Here is a 20641-nt window from a genome sequence, read left to right as displayed (position 1 = left end):
TATTGTTTTCAGTCAAATACTAACAAAACTGAGAACACACACACACAAAAACCTTTAAAAATGTATTAGACTACCTTACAGAGATTTTTTTAAATCTCAGAAAAAGAAATAGAAAACCAGCTGTAAAGTTTTAAAAAAAAAACCTCCTAATCCTAAAGATTCCTAATTTGGTATTTCAAGTTCTTGTTGTTACCCTTCATTGTCTAAGAAAATCATGACATCAGGGAAGTGAATTAGATTTAAGTGAGGGAGGTCTAGGCAAGGGAATCTACCTTACTTATCCCTCCAGAGTCCTCTGGGTCTGGTGGCAGGATATAGATCAAGAAGATGGAGATGGGCCTGGATGCAATGGGCCTTTTTAAGCCAAGGTCTTCAACAGGTCTCAGTTTAACTGAAGCTGCACCCAATTAAGCCTAGATAGCAATTGAGGCAAAGAATCCCTTTTTTTTCACATATTAATAATATTAAGTATAGACTTCTCAAAATTATTCTCAAAAATTGAGAAAGCATCCTATAAGAATTGTTTTATGAGACAAATACAGTCTTAATACCTAAATCAGAGAATAGGAGATAGAAGGAAAACTATAAATCTATGATCAAATATTAGAAATAAAACTGTCTCAGACATAAATCCAAGAAATTATTCATTATGATCAAGTTGATTTTTTTTTATACCAGGAATGCAAAGATAATTCATTAATTAAAAAAAAAACAACAGTATAATACATTAAAAACGTAATATATGACAATCTCATTAGATGTAGAGTCTTTAACAAAATATAATACCTAGTTATGCTAAAAACCCTACAAAATAGAGGCATTGTGGGAAGGGGGAGTGTAGAATTATCTAAAACCAAAAGCAAACACCATATACAATGGGGATACTGTAGAACCTGGAAACAGTAGATAAAATAGTAAAAACCTTTCTATTTTCAATTTTATTTTTAATGTTTTTTTGTTTGTTTGTTTGTTTTCCTCTCCTTTGTGAAATAAGAAGCTGAAAAGAGTGAGGACTCTTCCGGAGGAGCAGGCCTCTCTATCTTACATCGAACATACAGCCAGGACTGTAGCTTCAAGAACAGCATGTACCACGTTGGGGATTATGTTTATGTGGAGCCAGCAGAAGCCAACCTCCAACCACACATAGTCTGTATTGAAAGACTATGGGAAGATTCTGCTGGTGAGTGCCAAAGTCTCCCTAGGCCTTCAGTAAGGAGGGACACAGGATTCTTTGGAAGGATATGTTTTTTCAGTAGATAGAAGTCTGTCACTAAATAGTAATCAAGCACCTATTGTTTGTAAAACAAAATCCCAGATTCCTGCTATCCTTTACATTTTACAATCAAGTTGAAATAATGTTCACATGATATGAATACTTTAAAAGCAATCTATTTATAAGAAAATATGGAATAACTTACATATCTTCAATATTTAGGTCTAACTAGAAGGCTTTCTTTCAGGAAATATATTAACAAATGGGTTTTAAAGAAGTGACATACATTTATAGATAGGAGGAAAAGAGCTACTGTGGATAGAAGTAATGGAATGTAAAGAGATTCCACATGTTTTAAGATGCAGAGAGATGGAGGATATGAGGTTAACCCTTCCTTTAGCGTATAATATAATTAAACTGCTTTTTCCTTGCTTATTTGTTTGTAGAAATTTGGTGAAAGGCTAACTTAACTCTTTTGAGCATGCATTGATAATGAAATTAAGTAGTATGCAGACTCTCATTACTGGGTTTGGATCCTAAAAAGATTAATGGATTAAATTGCTTTTTTCTAACATTTTTATTTCTTGTGGTATTTTTTTCCCTTTTGCTTATTTTAGGTGAAAAGTGGTTGTGTGGTTGTTGGTTTTATCGGCCAAATGAAACATTCCATCTTGCTACACGAAAATTTTTGGAAAAAGAAGTTTTTAAGAGTGATTATTACAACAAAGTACCTGTTAGCAAAATCCTAGGCAAATGTGTAGTCATGTTTGTTAAGGTAAGTTACTAGCCCTGAATTCATTGCCTGTTTTATAATGAAACATGAAACATATCCTCACACACACACACCCCCTCCAAAACTCTGAAATGCAAGAATTGATTGAGATTAATCTACTTATGAAATTTTAGAGACTTGCATATAAAATTTAGGGAAAGAATTAACTACTTTATGTGGAGTGAGGGTTAGTTTTTCCCAAGAACTAGTTAGCAGATACAAAATGTTTAATTAGATTAATGTCTTTTCTTAATTGAAGGGTGATTTTCAAAGAAAAACTAAAATGAACTTTTAGGGATTTGTCTATTTTTAGATTTTCATTATGCTATATCCCAATGCCAGAGGAAAAGGATACTAGAAAAGTAAACCTAGGATGTAAAGGTCAAAGATCAGGAAACTAAGGTCTAGAGGCAATCTCAACAGCAGTCATGGCTTTGGGAGGTATCATGATCCTGCACTTGTGGGACCCGAGTCAGAATCCCTCCCTAAGTGATTTTGGGCAAATCATTAATCTTTCAGAACTTTAGTTTCTTCATCTGTAATTTAAAGATTATTCTAATTTAACTTCTTCCCTTATAGGCTAGTTGTGAGAAAACTGCATTGCAAACTTTGTATCTTTTTATTTTGTGTTTCATTACATGTCATATATGGATATTATTTCCTATGATAAATTAAATTTGAGAACAGGAATTGTTTTCATTTTTTATCTTTATATTGCCTAAAGTATTTAGTCATTTGGGGTTTTTTTTTATTTAATTTCATTTTATAATCTGATGTTATTGCTTTATTTAACAGGAATATTTCAAACTGTGCCCAGAAACCTTTCGAGATGAAGATGTTTATGTCTGTGAGTCACGATATTCTGCCAAAACAAAATCTTTCAAGAAAATTAAACTGTGGACCATGCCTGTTAGTTCCGTTAGGTTTATCCCACGTGATGTGCCTCTACCTGTGGTGCGTGTTGCTTCTGTGTTTGCAAATACAGATAAATTGGATGAGGAAAAGCACACTGAAACTTCAGAGGACAGTAAAGGAGCAGACACTTTCCTCAACCTGGAAAAGGTATGGGGAAGAACGTCATAGAGGGTTTTACATTTTTAAAGAAACATTCACAAAACAGTTCTACCTGGTATTGTATACATGGTGAGAGGAGTGAATAAGAAGAATTTAAACAATTTTCTGTAGTTTAAAGTATCTATTTTTTGGTGATCATATCTATAACCTTACATAACTAAGAACTCCTCTTAGTTATAACTATGAAAAGTACCTAATCTGGTTCATTTTTTTTTAAATGGTATGACCTTTAATATTCAAGTCATGAATTCATTTTGAGCTTCTTGAGTACTTGATACAAACTGTTAGTCTAAAACCTATAGTATTGATCAGAATTTCAAAATCTTCAAAATTGTTGGAAAATGTATTTACATAGTACAAATTATATAAATTAGTTGGCTGTATAGTTTGGATTGTGTTTTGAAGATTGGAAACTCCCATTGATGTAAATGATTTTGCATAGTTCTAGAAGACTCATGATGAAGCATACTGTCACCCACATAAAAAGGTGCTAGGCTCAGTGCAGAATGAGCCTTTTTTTTTTTTTTTTTTTTTTTTTTTTTTTTTTTTGACATGGTTAATTTGGGAATTTGTTTTGCTTGACTATCCTGTAACAAGTTTTGTTTTTATACTCTCTCAATGTAATTTTTCTTAATAATTAGTCTCAGGAGTTTAGTATGCAGTCAGTCCATAAACTAGCATTTACTAATCACCCAGGCAGGTAGGTATAGCCATAGTGCCCAGAGCACTAGTCCTGGACTCAGGAAGAACTGAGTTCTAATGTGGCCTCAGGCACTTCCCAGCTGGATGACCCTGGACAAGTCACTTAACTATTTGCCTCAGTTTCCTCATCTGTAAAATGAGTGGGAGAAGGAAATGGCAAACCACTCCAGCATCTCTGCCAAGAAAACCCCAATGAGGTCAGAGTCAAGCATTACTAAAAAAACAACTGGAGAACAAGCAGCTGTTCACCACCATCCCTTTCATATATCTTCCTAATATTCTTCTTGTTTCTGCCTCTATTGTCTTGTCCTATGATCTATTCACATAGTCGTCAAAATAATCTTGTGCATGTACAAAGCTGGCAGTATCAGTTTCCTTCTCAAAAACCCTCAGTTTCTATTGCCTCTAGAATAAATGTATGCTTTTTATCATGATATTTAAGGATTTGCCAAAGAACTGCACTCTGATTTCAAACTCTTTGCAACTTTAATTTTACTTCATTTCTTGTCATGCATTCTACATTCTGGCTGAAATGGGCTCATCATATCTAGATCTTTTGAGACCTCTCCTACCATGCATATGTTCAAGTCATTCCCCCCATTGCTAAAATGAAGTCCTTCTTGTTAACATTTTTTTATTCCATCAGAGTCTACCTCAGGTTTTTCATGCTGAATTTTCCTTTCACTAAAAGAATCTAGCCCTACTCAGATTCCTTATAAAACTCATTTTTAAAAACCATATCTTTATATTGTCAACACAAAGAAATAGTATCCCATTGATCCTTTGATGCCCTCAAAATTATGTTGTCTTTCATGTGTACTTTCTGTATATTTGATTTAGTCCAGTTATTTTTCCAATCTTTGTTTGCTATTACTTCCTCCTTTTCAGGAGTTCTTAAACTTTCTCCACTTGTGACCCCTTTTCATCCAAGAAATTTTTATATGACCCTGGATGTATAAGTATATAAAATAGGTATACAAATCAAACATTTACTAACAATAAGTCAAATTTTGTGATTCCTACATTCAGTAATGAGAACCCTATATGGTGTCACAAACCGTGGTATAAGAAGTTGGGTCCTATAGCATTGTGAACTGTGATTAAAATTCAGATGAGATGGCTTCACTACTATTAATGGAGAAAATAGTTAATTGAAAGCTTGACAGATCTTTTCAACTTTTCATCTCTTTGTCATCCTTCTAGTTTTATCCTTAAATATTTTGGGAGTGATGTATTTGAGTTAGTGTTCTCCCTAAGCTTTCTGTGAATTTGCTTTTCCAACCACTGCTTCTCATTGTTCAATACTATTCATATTCTTCTACCATACTCAACTATATGATTTTACAGATGAGACTATATTCTAAAGTAGTGTTGTCCTTAATTACTATATCTCACAGCCAAAAAAGAAGAGTTTGCTGACTATGGCAATATCTTGTTAGGATTGCTTAATTAAACTCCCGGAATTTAGGAAATAAGGATCATAGCATAGATTTAAGGCTGGCAAGAAAGTGGAAGTTTATTTTTGCCTATCTATCCATCCTTGGTATATTGATTTGTTCTTGTGTAAGGGGATGGGAAAATTCTCACAGAAGTGGGAAGAGAAAGTATATTTTTGTTAATTGAAAAAATATTTTTATTTAGAGCTAGGAGAGACCCCCAAAGATTATCAAATTCCAACACTCTCATTTTTTAGATGAAGAAGCTGAGGTCCACAGAGGCTAAGACTCTCCCAGGTAGCAGCTTGGAGTCAGCAGTACTCCTCTTTCTGGACTCTGATCTGGCCTCAGATATCTAGCCAAGTCACTTCACCCTGCTGACCTCAGGTTTCCTCATTTGTAAAATTATCAGAAGAGGGGGCAGCTCAATGGTACACTGGATAGAACACTGACTCTGGAGTCAGGAGGACCTGAGTCAAATCCAGCCTCAGACACTTAACACTTCCCAACAAGTCACATAACCCCAAATTGTGCCTCTCCCCCCCTAAAAAAAAGTTTTGTTTTTTTTAAATAGCATGAGAAGACAATGTCAAACTATTCCAGTATCTTTGCCAAGAAACCCCAAATGGTTCACAAAGAGTCAGACATGTCTATACAACACAAACAGTAACAAGATTGAGCCACAATTTGTGTCCGGTAGTTTTCTACCATATCCTTGTTTGTGGGTTCTTTAGTGTCTCTTTATTCATTTTCCACTTCTCTTTAGGCATTTTGATTGCGTTTCATACCATTCTTTCATTTTATTTCATTCTTAACAAGTCAGGAGTCTGATTCTGCAATGCACTATCCACGTAGGCATCTAGCTGTTTCTAGATGCATTGGTGTAGGTTATAATAGGGTTTCAAGTGCAGTACTATGAGAAGTTAAAAATTCTTGGTTAAAAGCAAGATAGATCTCAGGACTGCCTCTTTGGTTTACTTCAACATGCATGTCTTTGATAGCAGTTTAGTTTTTTTCAGTTAATATTCTTTTAAAAAATCTGTCTTCCTTTTCATATCCCTAAACATTTCCTGTGATGCTCAGTTTCATTTCTCAAATCTTGTGTTTACTATATATTTTACTGTAGGAGAAAGAAGATGTTCCAGTAGAAATGTCTAATGGGGAGCCAGGCTGCCACTATTTTGAACAACTTCGCTATAATGATATGTGGCTGAAGGTTGGAGATTGTGTTTTCATAAAATCTCATGGCTTAGTAAGACCTCGAGTAGGCAGGTGAGTATTTGATTTTTTTTCCCCATTAGAAAATATAGCTTTAAAAATATTATGGATTTTTTTTAAATCAGCAATCCAATGAGAAATAGACTTGGTAATAAAGAATATAGTATAGATTTAAGAGGTCATTTGCATCCGTACCCCAGAATTTCTATCTTTTCTTATGTCACTTGCTGGAAGAGCCTGGAATCTGTACTGTAGCACTATTTAGCCCACGGCATGACACTCGGACATCACTGGGACAAACTGAGCAGCTCAGAAACTGCTGTTCTTGTTGCCGCTGAACATTTTGTTCTCTTTCCTCAGTGGGTGCTCATACTAAAAGGCTTACTTTTAAAAAATCAGGAAAAGGTTCTTTTCATCATAAAAGTGACTATTGAAATTACTCTATGTGGTGCCTGCCCTCTAAATGTTCAAGAGATACTGATTTTTTTTCCCCATTTATTAAGAGTTTACTATGTTCCAGCCACTAGTCCAAGTGTTGGGGATGCAAAGGAAGGCAAGAAACTGGTCACCATCCTCAAGGAGTTCATGTTCTAATGAGAGAGATGTAGGCAAATAATCCATTTACAACTGTGTGTGGTGTAAATGGGAGCTCTTCTCAGAGGAAGGCACTGGTAGTGGGGAGAACCAAGACAAGCTCTTTGCAGAAGGAAGCTCCAGAGCTGAGATGTGCAGAGAGCCAAGAGGGAGAGAAACAATAGAAGGCATGGAGCCCTCCCTACCCCGCCCCCTCTCGAGCCAACTTGAGTAGCACTCTGTTAAGTCTAGAAGTACATCCAAGAGGCTCCTAACCTCCGCCCCTTGCTCCTCAGCACAGACCCTTCAGTCCAGGGGCTCTGACCTCCATGTCTTCTATGAGGAGACTCTGCGTCTCTGCTCCGAGAACCCTCTTGGGCTGTTCCTCAGCACCCTTTGACCTCTGATCTCTTAGATGCCTTCTCCAGGGAGCTTCTTCAGCCCCTCTTAATTCTAGTGCAATCCTGTCAATTATTTCTTGTTCAACCTGTATAGCTCCCCCTTTGTATGCATGGTTTGCATGCATTCTGCCCCATTAAACTACAAACTCCTTGAAGGCAGAGATCATCTTTTGTCTCCCCAGCATTTGGCACAGTGGCTGTGCTCTTTGTGATTATGTCCCACTCTTTCCCATCACGCCTTACTGTCTCTGAGATTTTCTTGGCCATTTTCTTTCCCACTTGATTAAGGCAAACAGAGCCCAGCGAACCCAGGCCTTCCCAACTCCAGACCTAGCACTCTTATGCACTGAGCCACCTAGCTGTGGATTGTGTAGGCACTTCAGAAATGTTTATGAATTGATTGATTGAATGGCAAAGAGGTCAGACAGTGTTATAGAACACTTGGAAGGGAGTAAAGTTTAAGAAGGCTGGAAAGTTTGTGAAGGGCTTTAAAATCCAGGCATAAGATTGTGTATTTGGTCCTAGAGTTCCCAGGGAACCATTGGAGTTTGTTGAGTAAAAAGCGTGACATAAGCCAACCTATACTATAATAATGTGACTTTTGCAACCAAGAGGAGGATTGAATAGGACAGGGAGAGAGGAAAGGCAAGGAAACTAACCAGAATGAGACAGGATATAGAAGAGAAATTTTGTGAAAGTATAAATGACAAACTGACAAATATTATTTCTGTGGAATGAGCAAGAATAAGGAATCAAGCGGTATCCCAAGCCCAAGTGACTAGTCAAATGCTGGTCCCCTTGATAACATAAGGAAAGTTAAGGGAAAAAGCATTGGAAGAAGAGAATAATTGGAGTGAGTTCTGTTTTGGACATGTTGAATTTGAAGTATCTGTGGGACAAGCACTTTGAGATGTCCAATAATTAGTGATATGATTGAAAATCTGGAAAGTCTTGCAAATAATCTAGGAATCATCTATATAGAGATGGTACATTGAAGCTAATGAGAACAGTAGGTGAAATAGTGTAGGAGGAAGAAAGGTTACAGGACAGAGAAGGCACTAGGTAGTAGGCCTGACCTAGAGGAAAAATTAAGCTAAAGAGACTGAAAAAAAGCAGTTTGGACAAGCAGGACAGGGAACAATGTCACAAAATCATAAGATACAAGAGTGTCAAAGAGAAGAGGGTGATAAACAATCTCAGAGGGCATGTGGAATGTATTGAATTTAAGACATGTATGGGACATCCAGCCTGAAATGTCCATTAAGCAAGTAGAAATGCAAGAGGGGCAGTAAAGAAAGAGATTAGGGATGGATCAAATCTTAGAATCATCTGCATAGAAATGATGTTGATTTTTAAAAAACTTATCTTAATAGGTTAGCCCTTTATAAATACAATCTGATTCCCACTTTTCTGGAAACTTCCCTTCTTTGAACACTGGGAATTGAATGTAAACTGTTCGGAATCTAATACTTAATGTGCAACAAGAAAATTGGATTTACACACATATATTGTATCTAGGTTATATTGTAACACATATAATATGTATGGGATTGCCTGTCATCTAGGGGAGGGAGTAAAGGGAGGGAGGGGAAAATTTGGAAAAATGAATACAAGGGATAATGTTATAAAAAAAAATTACTCATGCATATGTACTGTCAAAAAAGTTTTTTATAATTTTATAATTATAAAATTAATTTAAAAAAAAAAAAAAAAACTTCTCTTCTTTGTAGAATTGAAAAGCTATGGGTCCGGGACGGTGCTGCCTATTTCTTTGGCCCCATCTTCATTCACCCTGAAGAAACAGAACATGAGCCAACAAAAATGTTCTATAAAAAAGAAGTGTTTCTAAGCAATTTGGAAGAAACCTGTCCCATGACATGTATCCTGGGTAAATATTCATACATCAAGATCTTGGTGGGCCAGAGCTTTTGTTAATTCTATCAGAATCATTTCTATAATTGCCAAAAAGTCAGAAACAGACAGCCAGTGTCATGGATTACAAATAATTATCTTATAGGGTCTTCACTCTAGAATGCTTTTCTTGCTTGCTCACATGACTTTGCCCTTCTCAATTTCCTCACCTTTATTACAGCTTTAGTTACTAGTTTAGTTGGTTCTGGCACTGAAAAAATTTTTGATAATCTGGGGGTTTTTTACAGCTTACATACTGCCTTTTAAATCCACTGCAACGGATTTTGGGATTAATTATTATGTATTTTAAATTGGACTACCAAATATAAGGGGCTTTTTGCATGTCAGATTTTACATATAGGTTTCATTACTTTTATTAAACATGTTCTTCTCCCCCCTCCCCCCACTTTAAAAGAAATCCATTATTAACAGGGGGTGGTTAAAGGGGAGAAGGGTAGGGATTAAATATTTATTAAGCACCTGCTGTGTGCCAATCAAAACAGACTAAGCACTTGGGTTTTTTAGATAGTAGTGTTCCCATGTGACTACAGGATGTGCTTGATTTAACCTACTTATTTTTTTAGGAAAGTGTGCTGTGTTGTCGTTCAAGGATTTCCTGTCCTGCAGGCCAACTGAAATACCAGAGAATGATGTTCTGCTTTGTGAGAGCCGCTATAATGAGAGTGACAAACAGATGAAGAAATTCAAAGGGCTGAAGAGATTTTCACTCTCTGCTAAAGTGGTAGATGATGAAATCTACTATTTCAGGTAAAATATGAAAATTTTAAAGGAAAACACCTTTTCTTTTGACTTTTAATATTAATGTAAAAATTGTGTGGTCAATTATTTTTGACTGACTCTTGATTTTATAGAATAAGACTAGTATACATATACTTAAAAAAGAAAATATTTAGTAGGTTAAATGGGGAAAGGAAATTATTTGCTGTATTTAAACAGTCTGCTTCAGCTGAGTTCAGAATCACACAGTGAGTTAAAAGGGATATTAGAGGTCTCTCCAGAGTGCCCCACACATCCAAACACTCAACAGGAATTCTCTCTACAACCAACCAGCAAGTGTTCACTAGTCTTGGTTTGAACTGCTCTTTTTGAGGGAGCTTCTGATTGTTCTAGGAGAGGCTTCCCTTAGGCATTGTGCTTGTTTCTGCCCTCTGGAGTCAAGCATGACAAGAATATTCCTTCCCCAGGAGAGCCAGCATGTGCATCCCCCCACCCTATTCTTTTCCAGACTAAATGTCCCCCAAGTTCTTTCAGCCAGCCCTCTTATGGCAGAGTCGGAATCTCTGGCCTCTTCATCATCTCAATGGTTTTTCTTTGGATCCCCTCCAATTTATTAATGCCCTTCCCTAAAATAAGGCACTCAGAAGAACTGAACATAATATTCCAAATGTGGTCAACCCAGACTAGCACACAGGAAGAACAATCACTCCTTCAGGTCTGATCATCATATATCTCTTAGATTACATTAGCATTTTTGGTCACCATTTGTAATGAAATCTAAAAATCTTGATGATTTCAAAGTTGTAAAGGTTCCATATCAATTCTAGAGATTATTCTCATTGTTTTGAACAATCAAGTTACTTGGGTTAAATTGCTATAGGAATAATATGTAAAATGTAAAATTTGGAAAGGAAGAGACTAGATTGAGACAAGCAGTAAACAGTCTCTCCACATCATTATTATATGGGAGTAAAGTTTTGGGACCCCCCCCTAAAAAAAATAAAATAACAAAACTGAGGTACTTAACAGAATGCTTTAAAAACAAATATTTTAATATAATACACATGACAACGTCTCTTGGTAAATACCTATCTAAGCTAGTACTGGGAACAAGATTTCCTCTACAATTGTTATTTGTCCTTTATTCTTTTTTTTTTCCCTCAGGCAGTTGGGGTTAAGTGACTTGTCCAGTGTCACACAGCTAGGAAGTGTTAAGTGTCTGAGGCCAGATTTCAACTCAGATCCTCCTCACTTCAGGGCTGGTAGTCTATTCATTGCACCACCCAGTTGCCCCTTGTCCTTCGTTCTTAAAGAGAATCGTGACATCAGGAAGATGATGCTTTGACATGCCACAGCCTTCTGACTTAAAATAGCCTTTTTTTTTCTAGAATAGTATCTAGAAGTAAAAGTCGGAGACTTAGAAGTCTGTTATGCTCCATTGTATGTGTTTTTTTCTCTGCCATTTTTCCATCTCAGAAAACCCATAGTTCCACAGAAGGAACCCTCACCCTTATTGGAGAAGAAGATTCAGTTACTAGAAGCAAAATTTGCCGAATTGGAAGGTGGAGATGATGATATTGAAGAGATGGGAGAAGAGGAAGGGGAAGTTATTGAAGCCCCCTCTTTGCCGCAGCTTCAGACTCCACTGGCCAATGATCTGGACATTATGCCCTACACTCCCCCACAGGTGAAAATAACATGTTTCTGGCCACACAAAGCAAAAGAAAGAGGGTTGCTTTATTTTTCTATTTGTGGAGAAAACCCTTCTTTGGGTGGAGGGGAATGGGGGAATGAAGGGACATGAAAAGATGGGGTCAGAATGGAAAATTGCTTAATGAAGATAGCAAACTTAATATCAGATTTATCTCTTATTCTCTGGGTCTTTCTGGACTTACATATAATAACCTTTTGAAACAAAAATGAACTAAAAAAATTCAATTTACTTAATTATTTTTAAACCTTCAAAAGAAGTGATTTAAATAAAATAAAATAAAATAAAACCACTAGTTTTTCAGATGGGAATATTTATCATGCTTTGTCTTTAAGAACAATAAGTAATGACATTTCACAGTTACTCTCTGGCTTTCCATAGGACTGGCCACCTATTTACTATTGTCTATGCTTTACTAGCCTATTTTTGTTTGGAAAACTCATTTTGCTATGTTTTGAGATGATTATTAATGATGTTTTTCCATTCAGAATTTTCTCAAGCCCTAATTATGAGGTCACTATTACAGGTTGCAATGCCTGAGTCCTGTGGAATATTAATTTATTTCTTACATACTACAACAAGTACCAAGTACTAGTTATGCTTAGGTGCTTTCCCCCTCCACTAAGATAATGGTCAGCTTAAAATCTGGCATCTCTGTAACATCAATCCACAACAATAATTATTAAATCATGTTTTTCTGGAGTCCAGAAACTTTAGGAAGTTAACAAACTCCATTTGCACTCTAGACAATTCAGGGTTTTCTATCTTGCAGTCTACTCCTAAGTCTGCTAAAGGCAGCTCTAAGAAGGAAGGCTCCAAAAGGAAGATCAACATGAGTGGCTACATCCTCTTTAGCAGTGAGATGAGAGCCGTGATTAAAGCTCAGCATCCAGACTACTCCTTTGGAGAGCTCAGTAGGCTTGTAGGAACAGAATGGAGAAACTTAGAAACAACCAAGAAAGCAGAATATGAAGGTAAATAGATTTTAGTCAAACTTTTCATCTCATCACACCTTTTCTAAAACCACTTACCCATATTTTCACCCTTCGGTCATTGTGTGTTACTCAGAAATATGAAAATTTTCTATTTAAGGATTATCACAAGTGATAAGTACACATTCAGCAAGGTAAAGTCCATCGTGGTCCGATTTGATGACAACACAACCATTTTACTTAACCCATATCTGTTGATTTCTCCTCCCATTTGCCTAAATTAAAGTTGTCAATTTTCAGAAAGCTTTTTTAAAGAAGCAAGTTTTCCTCCTTTCTTTGCACTCTGAAACAGCTGCCCCTAAAAGGGGAGAGGATACAATAGCCGCATATCCTAAAAAAATTGTCAGATTATAGCCTCTAATATAAAGATAGTGAAACCCACTTAAGGAGACCACCTGAAACTTTGTTTGCTTTTGTTTCTTACATACAAAATACAATACAAAATGTGTAACAGAGTCTTGATAATTCTGTTTGACTCTAGACTGGGAGTATGGAGCCTTTAAGGCTATGATGTGCCAAAATGAGTGGTCTCTTAGGCAGGTTTTAGTATATATCCTTTCTGAATATATAAGCATATAAGTATTTTCTTAAGATTCCTAATATGTCTGTAATGAGGTTCACTTATCTTTATTTTTTTTTATTCCACTTGAAAATTGCTTTTGGGGGGGGGGGGACATTGAGCCAATTTTCAAGGATTTAGTGGCATATCTGAGAAGCAAGTATTTGTAGGATGTATCTTTTGTTTTAAGAGAAAGATAGCAGAAAGTCCAGCCAGCCAATTGGACAGACTTTGGCCCATGGCTGCATTTTTTATCACCAAGAATTTTGCATATAAGTTCATTACTTGGAATCAGAGCAGGTTTCCCCTTTGTTAGGTACAAGACAGGTCAGCTGAGCTGAATCAAGGCAGTGTTCTTTGATATTTTTGCAGGAGATAAAAAGAAGATAGCTGTGTCAAAAGGTGCTTTTTTTATTCAATTACTTTAGTCAAAAAGATAACCTGTGGACTTTCTGTGGAAGACTCCATAAGAATACCAAAAAGAATTATATTGTACTTTCAAGTCTGCGCTGATTCACTCCAAATAAATTGTAACAGGAATCTGAAAACCTACTGTACTTGGTGAATTTAAAGCCATAATGTACTTGGAGGGATTGGGCAAGATTAGACTAGGGATCTGTAAGGCCATTCTTGTGAGAAGAGAAGCAAAATTATATGAGTGGGAGAGAGAAAGACAAGTTTGCAAAGGTGAAGATAACAGTGGCTGATAAAGTATAAAGAAAGAATGAAGATCCCCAAAATTAAGGGGAGTAGAATGTAATTATGTTATTCTAAGTTGCTGTTTGAGTCAGAAAATCCAAACTCTCTTGGATTTTAATATATCCAATTCATAGATCAGTGATCCTCCATTAGTGTTCAGCTAGAGTAGTTAGGAGCATTGATTTCCACCTAAGAAGAACCTGCTGGTGTATTCAGCTAAAATTTTTATTCTACCATCTAAGCCTGAATTGTTATTTTTTCTTTTACTGGCATCATCTTCTCCCATTTACTGTGTGTATTGTATGATAAAAAGTATCAGAATTAGATCTAGTTTCTTAGTATTTAGTCTTCAAACTGCCTCGACCATAACTAGGTTTCAGATATCCCTTCACTTGTAATTTGTTATTTAGAAGACCTTTTCAGAAAATCACTAGTTCTTTAAACTAGACCATTTACAGGTAGTCGCTCTAATGTAAGCAAAGAGCCTTTAGCTTTTAGAGCTTTGACTCTCTTAAAACTAAAGAAGTGTTGGAGTTTTTCATTTCATTATTTTCCTTAAGCATCTGTGACTTGGAGACAAATTTTCCACTGCACGAGCTCAAGTGTCATTTCTCTGAGTTTCCATGTTGGAATTGGAATATGATATTAGAATTCAGGGCTTCGTGGTTTCCTCACCTTGGTGCTGTTGGTTTTGTATCCTTGGAAGTCACCAGATGTCTATGTACTTCAGTTTACCCATGTGAAAAATGAGGAAAACATGTTATCATTATTGTGTACAGCATTACAAATGCAGAATCAGTGGGGGTTTGTAAATTAAAAGTATTAAGGTTTCTAACCAGTCGGCAAATGGAGAGTCAGTATTTTGTTATCTAGTCTTATCAGTTACAGGTGGGTCTATGGGGGGGAGGGAACCCAACAAAACAAAACAACAGATTAGCTTGAAAGAATGTAGTTACCCTGGAAAGAATGTCTGACTTCAGAGAATTTGAACAAGGATGTTGCTATTCCTATACATTAGTGATATAGCATTGGTTTCTAGAATCTGCTAATTTAAGGAGCAGCTGCATGGAGTAATTTAATCGTACTGTTGAAAAATTTAGCCTCAAGAAACTTGGTTATTTTTGGGAAAATCTCACTACTGCAGGAAAGTACAAGGAATCATTTCTTTTCCCTGAAGTTTAGTTATTAACACAACCCCCTTTGCTTCATCAGAATGTTTGATATTATCAGCTTTACCAGAAAGCTTGTGAAATAGGCAGTGAGCTACTCTTCCCTTACAGAGTTAATTTTCTTCAGCTGCTATCCCCCAGGACACCAATAACCCCAGCTCTCAGTAAGACTGGGTACAAGGAATCATGAAAACCCAAGTATCGATTGTGCCAAAATTATAATGGGCCATGGAATTGCTTCTTGTTGAAATTCTAAACAATCCGTGATGCCATTAATAATAGTGATGACATTAGCGCTTTCATCATCAGGGTGCCTCATCAACATTAATTAACTACATTGGTTTTGCTGGTGACATGTTTAAAACCTGTGCTTTCTGAATGTGTGTTGCAGTCTTAACATTCTTGAAATCTTTGCAGACAAGTTCTCACGACGGGCTAGGAAAGCTGGGAATGCCCACTAGGTTACCCACCCAACGACATCAGCCGTATCCTGGGTTGAGAACGGGCCTCTGCTCTATGCCTTTCCATTAGATGAAACTGTCGCTGTGTTTTGCTAGTCCTGTTGAATGAAATGGATGGTGTTGTGAACTCCTGGGTTAAAAGCAGAATTGAAAATCTAAAATGCCTTTGCAGAGCGGGCAGCTAAAGTTGCCGAGCAGCAGGAGAGAGAGCGCGCAGCGCAGCAACCGCAGCCGAGTGCTTCTCCCCGGGCGGGCCCCCCCGCGGGGGCGCTCATGGGGGTGGTGCCGCCACCAACACCAATGGCGATGCTCAATCAGCAGTTGACACCTGTTGCAGGTAAAAGCAGGAGCTAAGACCATTTTTTTCCACTTTTAAGAAATTCCTTCATAATGGATCACATTTTTTTTCCTCCAGTTCCAAATGAGCCTTAGACTCCTCCAGCCTTTTCTCATGACCAAATCTACTTTCAAAGTTTGAGATCATCCATGTCTTCCTCTATTGCCCTCTCTCACACAGAAAATACCCTTCCCATAAACAATGGAACTGGGCCCAGTACTGGAGAATTCATAGGGAACAATTCTGCCTTGGCTGTGGGGATGCTCTAGAAGTATTTTCCACCCCAGATTTCTCTTGCTATAACAAAAAAAAAAGGTAGCTAGACCTTGAGCACTGTCCTAAAAAAAACTTTTAGAAAAATCTGCCAAATTAAACTCAGAGTAGTGTGGTTCATTTCCCTGGTTCATGCCAGTATTCCGTTGGCCTTGTTTTACTGCAGCCATCCTTAAAACACTGATCATTTAAAGGATTTTTTATTTTGATTATAAATCCTTTCCTGATCAGTTATGTGCATGACTGCTAAATTGAATATGTATCTATATTCCTTATTCAGTTCATTATGCCCACTCTGTAATGCTTTCCTATTTTATTGCATTAAACTGCATTTTCTGTTAGTATCCCAGTCACATATTTTTTCCTAAAATTGTGAATGTGGTTGCTTGTGTGTGTTGTCTCTGGTTCTTATAGCCATAGCAAATTTGGCTGTTTCTTGATTTATTATTGTTTGGCATGTTCTAACTTCAGAGGTCCATAACAACTTCTCAAGAAGTGGACTTTCTGATATAAAATGAGGTACCTTTTCAGCTATTCCATGTTTCCACTGTCAAGCAAGCAGTTTTTCCCCTAAAACTTTTGTAGTGACTCCAAGGCAGTGGTGTTCAATATAATCTTAGCTTCTTCTTTTTTTGTTGTTGTTGTTGTTTTCATTTTTTTTTTTTAATGGAATGATAAGTACAGGGTAACATTTTTCCATTGGTGCTCTTATCTTTGTGATGGCAAAAATTCTCAGACACTGTCGCTTAAGTCAGTAATTGCACTCACCAAACCACATTTGAATCATGGCATTTGAATTGATTGCATTTATCATAGCTGATGTAAAGCTAACAAGTTGCATAGTTGCTTGCTGTATTCCATGGCCCATTTTGGTTAATAAGGTCCTGAAGTTTCTAGAAATCATTCCTTCATTAATGTCAAAATTGCCTTTATTTTATACATTAAATTTTTAGCATTGTGCCCTTGGCTAAAATGCCTAAGGACACATTCACAAAAGACTTACAAACAACATTTTTTTTTAATGTGGATTTTTTTTTTTTAAAAAAAAGAACAGCAGCTGCAGCATTTTAGCTCCCTGTTGGGAAATAACATCAAGTCCAAAGGTACCTTAGACATATAGACTTTTATAGACTGGGAGAATAGCCATACACTGGTCAAAAACATAAACCCTCACTAGAAAACACCCTGGCTCCATTAGCAAGAATACGCTTTCTGAGCTTACTGGTCCCAGGAGTGCAGAGGGAACAGATCAGATGTGATTTCTAACATAGCCAATCTTTAATCCACTGGGGAAATAAGGTATCATTTACCAGTGGTTCATCATGCCGTTAAAAGGATGCTTTTTCATGGTCTTTCAAGTGGCAATAACAGTCTAGTGCCATTTTGGATTTGTTGTTGCCTGGGACTAGCTTTGCTTACAAACACCAAAGCTCATTTGAACAAATGTGACTGGGATAGTAAATGCCAAAGTACAGTTTAATGAAAATGCTTCACATGTGTAGTTCAGTTAAGTTGTAAATGATTCTTTAGTAGTAGCCCATGAAATTTGCATTCAGATGGGCTTTTGTAATTGAAAGCAAAGCCTTACAACATTCAGTATCTTCTTAGTCCAAGAAGCAGCATCTGGTAGTGTGGTAGGGTTGTGTTGCCCCCTGGAAAGCAATTCTTCATGCTTTTAAGTAATCTTATTTCTCTGCGTTTACATTTTTTTTGAAATTATACAACTCAGATTCAAGTTCTTTACAAAATTCAGAAATGTTGCCATTTAAATGAGTTTGTTTACATTGATTTAAGTTGATTTCAACTAATTCAAAATTTCCTTGGCCAGTCCACACAGTTGATCAAGATGAATTCTGTAAATCCTTAATGACCCTGGCCTTTGGTAATAAGCATTTTGAATTATTTAACAGCTATAAAAGAAAGGCTTTTAAATTTATCATTCATTTCCTGAGAATTTGTCTGAGTTGGTCAAACCTTAGGAAGCTTGAATTTCCCTACTCATTCTTTTCATGAGCACTTAAAAACCTATAGCGCTGTTTTGTAAGAATAAGATTTGGCAGTAGTGTTCTTAACTACCTCTTAGTTTCCTTAATCCACTTTTGCAGAAGAGTCTATCATGTATAGGTGGCTTTACTTGGGGGAATCAAAGGTACTGTGTGGGGAATGCTCTGGAGTCCATCATTATTGTTATTGCAGAAATTACTGGAAAAGAGAAATTGGGCAACCTGAAAAAAGGTTCTTTTTTTTTAACAACATCTTAAAGTTTCCTATGGTCCTTGCTATTTTGAGAAAATTTTCTTCTCTTCATCTTGTTGCTTGCCAAATATTTTCATATTTTGTTTACTAACATTCTTCCCTAGCCAACAGAAAATACTTTATCCAAAGATGAGTATTTGTGATTAAAGGAATGGAATACTCTGTGCCCAGAGGCCCCTTCTCTTATTTAAAATGTTCCCCATTAATGTTGAAATGATGAGTTCATGCATAAATTTGGAAAATGGCACTTGAGTCATTTCTACTTTTTGGAACTTTTCCCCCATCCATCTCTGAGTTCTCAATCTCCAGCCACTACTCCCAGAACTTTCATTATTGGACATTCAGTTACCTGGGGCTTAAATTTGGGTTTTTGTTGTATTTCATTTGTCACAATTTAAAGTTTAATGGTAAACAATTCATTATTATTAGGTCTTATGAGTTAAAATGAGTGTAATTTTCTGGTATGAGAATTGATCCTTACCTTGTTCTGGGGCAGGACCCTTGATATATGCCACAGAGAACCGTGCTTCATGACTCAGGGCACTTTATAACCATGTAACTGGGCCCTCATTTTTATGCATGATAGTACTACTGTGCAGGTGTGTGCAGAGTTGAGTGAAGTTGATAGTATGCCATTTAATCTGGATTGCAGTTGGCAGAACTTATTGCGATGTATAAACAGCTTGGTGTGGCTGGTAATATTAATTTTTATTAATATTTAACTAAGAATATACAGTGTATTTCACCCAGGATGAACATACAGCAACAGATAATAATAATATACTAAGTACTAATTCATTCAGAAAGGTGTATTTCATATATATAACTTTTTATTTTGTTCATTATTGCAAGATACTAATTGCTATTGTATCATGCAGTACTAAAGATGCTTTTCATTAGTAGTGCACGTGGTTTTTTTTTGGGGGGGGGGTGTTTTTAATTATTTAGATCATGTTGCATGTTATTGATGCATGTTTGAAATTTGTTGTGTCCTTTAAGGCATGATAGGTGGCTATCCGCCAGTCCTGCCACCTTTGCAGGGGCCAGTTGATGGCATTGTTAGCATGGGCAGCATGCAGCCACTTCACCCTGGGGTGCCCCCACCCCACCACCTTCCGCCAGGTATGCCAGGCATCCCAGGCATCCCACCACCGGGTAAGAACATCATCCTCGTTCACTCATTATCTCATCTTCATTTTTTCATCTTCCTCCTGTAGCCAGGTATTTGGGGGAATGCCTGCCCCTTTTTCTTCATATACCATTGAGGAAGATGCTAGTAATAATCATCAGGAGAACCAGTGTTATGTTGCTACAGATATTGAGGATGTCTCTAGAGAGATTTGATTTAAAAGGAGCAGCACAGCACAAGGCCTGGCAGAGGCAGGCTGAGTGGAAAAGTGAATCTAAAACTTATAATGCTGAATTGATCCTACCAGCAGCGGAAAATGCCAGATATGGCCTAGGAAAGACTGTTCAGTTATCAAAATTCTTCAGAGCCTTATTTCTGTGAAAGGATTTGGTGTTTACTGATAGCAGTCCTTTACTGAGACAGTTCTTATCTTATAGGAGCTATCTCATTAATTACAGAAAACAGTCAGTCTCCCTTTCCCAGTTTTTCTGCTCTTTCTAAGTGAATTGTGAAGGAACCATTGTCAAAAGAAATTGGGGAAAATCATCAGAAAGTAGCATTGCCTCAGAAATTCCAATTAACATTTTATAACAGATTGACTCTTAAACTGAAGGGTGAAGAGAAGGGAAGTCATGAATCTCAGCTGGATTTTTTAGCTCAGTTAATTCCAGCAAACTAAATACTCAGTTTTGTGTGCTGACCCATTTGATAAGCATTGTAGGTAGCAACATGATACGAAAATGATTTTATTTAGCACGACCTTTTTTATGAGAATTTGTAAAAAGTTTAAGAATTTGTTGTGGAACTATTAAGTGACAGGAAAAGTATATAAATTGATTTCTGACCCAGAAAGATTGACCATCTGATTACCTTGTCTTCTGGGAATTATGACTTTCAAATGAATCCAGAAGCAACTGGGTCCTTTAACAGATGACCAGATCTCAAATCTCTTCTCTTCTTTCCCTTTTTCCCCCTCTCTCCTCGCTCCCTCCAGTGATTTTGCACAAGTCATTTAAT

General features: G+C 36.8%; 1 protein-coding gene across 47 annotated transcripts in view; it reads left to right on the top strand.

The window, feature by feature from the left end:
- The window catches only part of PBRM1 (polybromo 1), a 124194-nt gene that overhangs the window by 96078 nt on the left and 7475 nt on the right, over nucleotides 1–20641 (top strand). For 24 of the 47 annotated variants that reach the window (XM_074283467.1, XM_074283475.1, XM_074283461.1 and 21 more), the window contains 10 exons: nucleotides 995–1180; nucleotides 1831–1988; nucleotides 2781–3047; nucleotides 6324–6469; nucleotides 9120–9277; nucleotides 9885–10068; nucleotides 11515–11725; nucleotides 12522–12723; nucleotides 15802–15966; nucleotides 19495–19650. In XM_074283467.1, coding sequence (XP_074139568.1) covers nucleotides 995–1180; nucleotides 1831–1988; nucleotides 2781–3047; nucleotides 6324–6469; nucleotides 9120–9277; nucleotides 9885–10068; nucleotides 11515–11725; nucleotides 12522–12723; nucleotides 15802–15966; nucleotides 19495–19650 — 1833 coding nt within the window. Of the gene's footprint in view, nucleotides 1–994; nucleotides 1181–1830; nucleotides 1989–2780; nucleotides 3048–6323; nucleotides 6470–9119; nucleotides 9278–9884; nucleotides 10069–11514; nucleotides 11726–12521; nucleotides 12724–15585; nucleotides 15781–15801; nucleotides 15967–19494; nucleotides 19651–20641 lie in introns of those variants that run through there. The other 23 variants (XM_074283493.1, XM_074283492.1, XM_074283491.1 and 20 more) reach the window with 8 other exon arrangements.

Source organism: Sminthopsis crassicaudata, chromosome 1 (genome assembly GCF_048593235.1).
Source record: "Sminthopsis crassicaudata isolate SCR6 chromosome 1, ASM4859323v1, whole genome shotgun sequence".
Taxonomy (NCBI): domain Eukaryota; kingdom Metazoa; phylum Chordata; class Mammalia; order Dasyuromorphia; family Dasyuridae; genus Sminthopsis; species Sminthopsis crassicaudata.
This window is presented reverse-complemented; position numbering and strand designations above follow the sequence as displayed.